This window comes from Gossypium arboreum, chromosome 2 (assembly GCF_025698485.1).
Source record: "Gossypium arboreum isolate Shixiya-1 chromosome 2, ASM2569848v2, whole genome shotgun sequence".
NCBI lineage: Eukaryota > Viridiplantae > Streptophyta > Magnoliopsida > Malvales > Malvaceae > Gossypium > Gossypium arboreum.
The window spans coordinates 86747462-86749823 of record NC_069071.1 but is presented as its reverse complement, the minus strand read 5'-3'; the positions used below and the strand labels follow the sequence as shown (position 1 = coordinate 86749823).

General features: G+C 30.4%; 1 protein-coding gene across 1 annotated transcript; it reads right to left on the bottom strand.

Annotated features, from left to right (window-relative positions):
• Positions 1-691: 691 nt before the first annotated feature.
• Positions 692-1099, bottom strand: LOC128285035 (uncharacterized). Its single transcript, XM_053022427.1, has one exon. The coding sequence runs from the start codon at positions 1097-1099 to the stop codon at positions 692-694; it is 408 nt and encodes a 135-aa protein (XP_052878387.1).
• Between the last annotated feature and the right edge of the window lie 1263 nt (positions 1100-2362).

The following is a 2362-nucleotide window of genomic DNA, read 5'->3' as shown; positions in this document are numbered from 1 at the left end:
AATATTTTGTTCATCAAGTTCATAAATACAGTAGGAGCATTTGTTAAACCAAACAACAAAACTAAAAATTCATAGTGACCATACTTGGTTCGAAAAGTTATTTTTGGCACATTTGAATCTTTAACTTAGAATTAATAATATCCAAATGAAGACCAATTTTTGAAAACACCGTAGCAACTTTCAACTGATCAAACAAATAATTAATACGAGGCAACGAATATTTTTTTAATCTAACTTTATTCACCTGCCAAAAATCAATACACTAACATATTGACTTGTCTTTTTTCTTAACAAGCAACACAAGTGCACCCCAGGGAGAAACGTTGGCCACACAAATCCTCTATCTGTCAATTCTTGCAACTGTTCTTTTAATTCTTTTAATTCAACTAGTTCTATTCTATAAGGAGAGATTAATATCGGAGAAGTTCTTGATACTAATTAAATAGCAAACTCAACCTCTCTAGTTGGCAGTAACCTTGGCAACTCTTCTGGAAGTACATTTGCAAAATCACAAACAGTCGAAACTAATTCAACTTTCGATTCTGAAACTTTGGTACCTAAAATATATGCCAAATACGCTTCAAACCCTTTTCCTACAAGTTTCTGAGTTAACAAAGTAGAAATAATATTGGCGGCACTGTTTATTATGTCTGACTCTGACTGTTTCACCATTCTAACATCTTAAAGTAATCTATTTTCGTTTATAGTTCACAATTGCATCATGCAAATTCAACCAATCCATGTCGAGAATAACATCAAATTCGTTAAGAGGAAAAAATATCAAATCAACCGGAAAGTCGCAATCCTGAACTCTTAGTGGAAAATTTTTAAAATCTTTATCAACTAACACATACTGACCTAGCAGATTAGATACTTTGGCCACAAATTCAATTGACTTTATTGGTCTTTTCTTGTCTGTTACTAATGCAGTACATATATACAAATGAGTTGACCTCGGGTCAATCAAAGCATAAACAGTAACATCAAAGAGAGAAAATGTACCAGCAACCACATCAGGTGCTAAAGCATTTTCGCGAGCTTGTACAACATAAGCCCTAGCTGGTGCTCGTGCCTCAGATTTAACTGTAGTGTCTTTCATTCCACTTTTACTAACTCTAGCATTTCCTGTAATAGCCCATTTTCAGTGAAATCAGAATAGTGTTTCCGAGACCACAAATTCGAGCTAAAAAGAAAATTTATTTTGACATTATTCCATGGTCCTTTTTATGGTAAGAATGTTATATGAAAATTCTGATAAGAAAATTATATTGATTAAGTACTTAATTATGGAAAGTACCAAATTGCATAAAATGCAAACGTTGAGTTCTAGTAGCTAAAAGGATGAAATAGCTATGGAATTAAAAATGAGAGGTCCTTATATGGTAATTAGAGTATTAAATAAAAGTTAGTAGATATTTTTGATGATTCATCCATGAAAAAATTAGAAAAGGATAAGGACTAAATTAGAAAGTGGAAAATTAAAAGATGATAAATTAAATAAATGTTTAATATTATCATTTTATATCATCTCCATCCCCAAATACATGGAAAAACTAGGAAATAGAAATCAAACTTTCTTGGCTTGATTAGGTATGTTTTCTTGTCCTGTTTTTAGTAATTTTTATATTTTTGAAATCGTAATAGCTTAATCTATCTATTTTTGCGATTAATTTGAAAAGATATCAAAGTATAGAGAATTTTCCATGGATGAATATGCTAAAATATTGAAATTTATGGTAGAAAATGAAAGGTTGTTAATAGATAAACAACTTTTACAAAGAGAATTTTGATCAAATTATGATTTAGGGACTAAATTGTTAAGATGTAAAGGTTATGGAAAAATTCATAATTGTGTGAAATATATGTACTATAAATGTTATATGAAAATTTCAGTTAGGCTTGGAATAAGGATTAAATTGCATGAATTTCATTTTCCGAGCCTAGAGACGAAATTGGAATTTATGAAAGTATAGGGGCAAAATGGTAACTTTGCCTAGGGTATAAATTGAATCCAATTGAATATGAAATGTAATAAATTGATGATTAAATTCATTTATATAGATTCGGATAACTCAAATTCGAAGCTAGATCGAGGAAAAGAAAAGGTGCTGGATTAGTAGACTTTTAAATACGAACAAGTGTCGAGGTAAGTTTGTGTAATTTAATTATGTGTATTAATTGTCTGAATCAAATGTTGTATTTGTGTGAATTGCATAAATGTTTAATGTATGAAATTAATCACATGCCCAGTATTGCTTGATAAATGATAAGTTCCGTTTGAATAATGAAACGCGATGGATACAGTATTTTCCCATATTGATTATAGCCCTACATATGTTGCGGACAAAATATAGCTCAGACG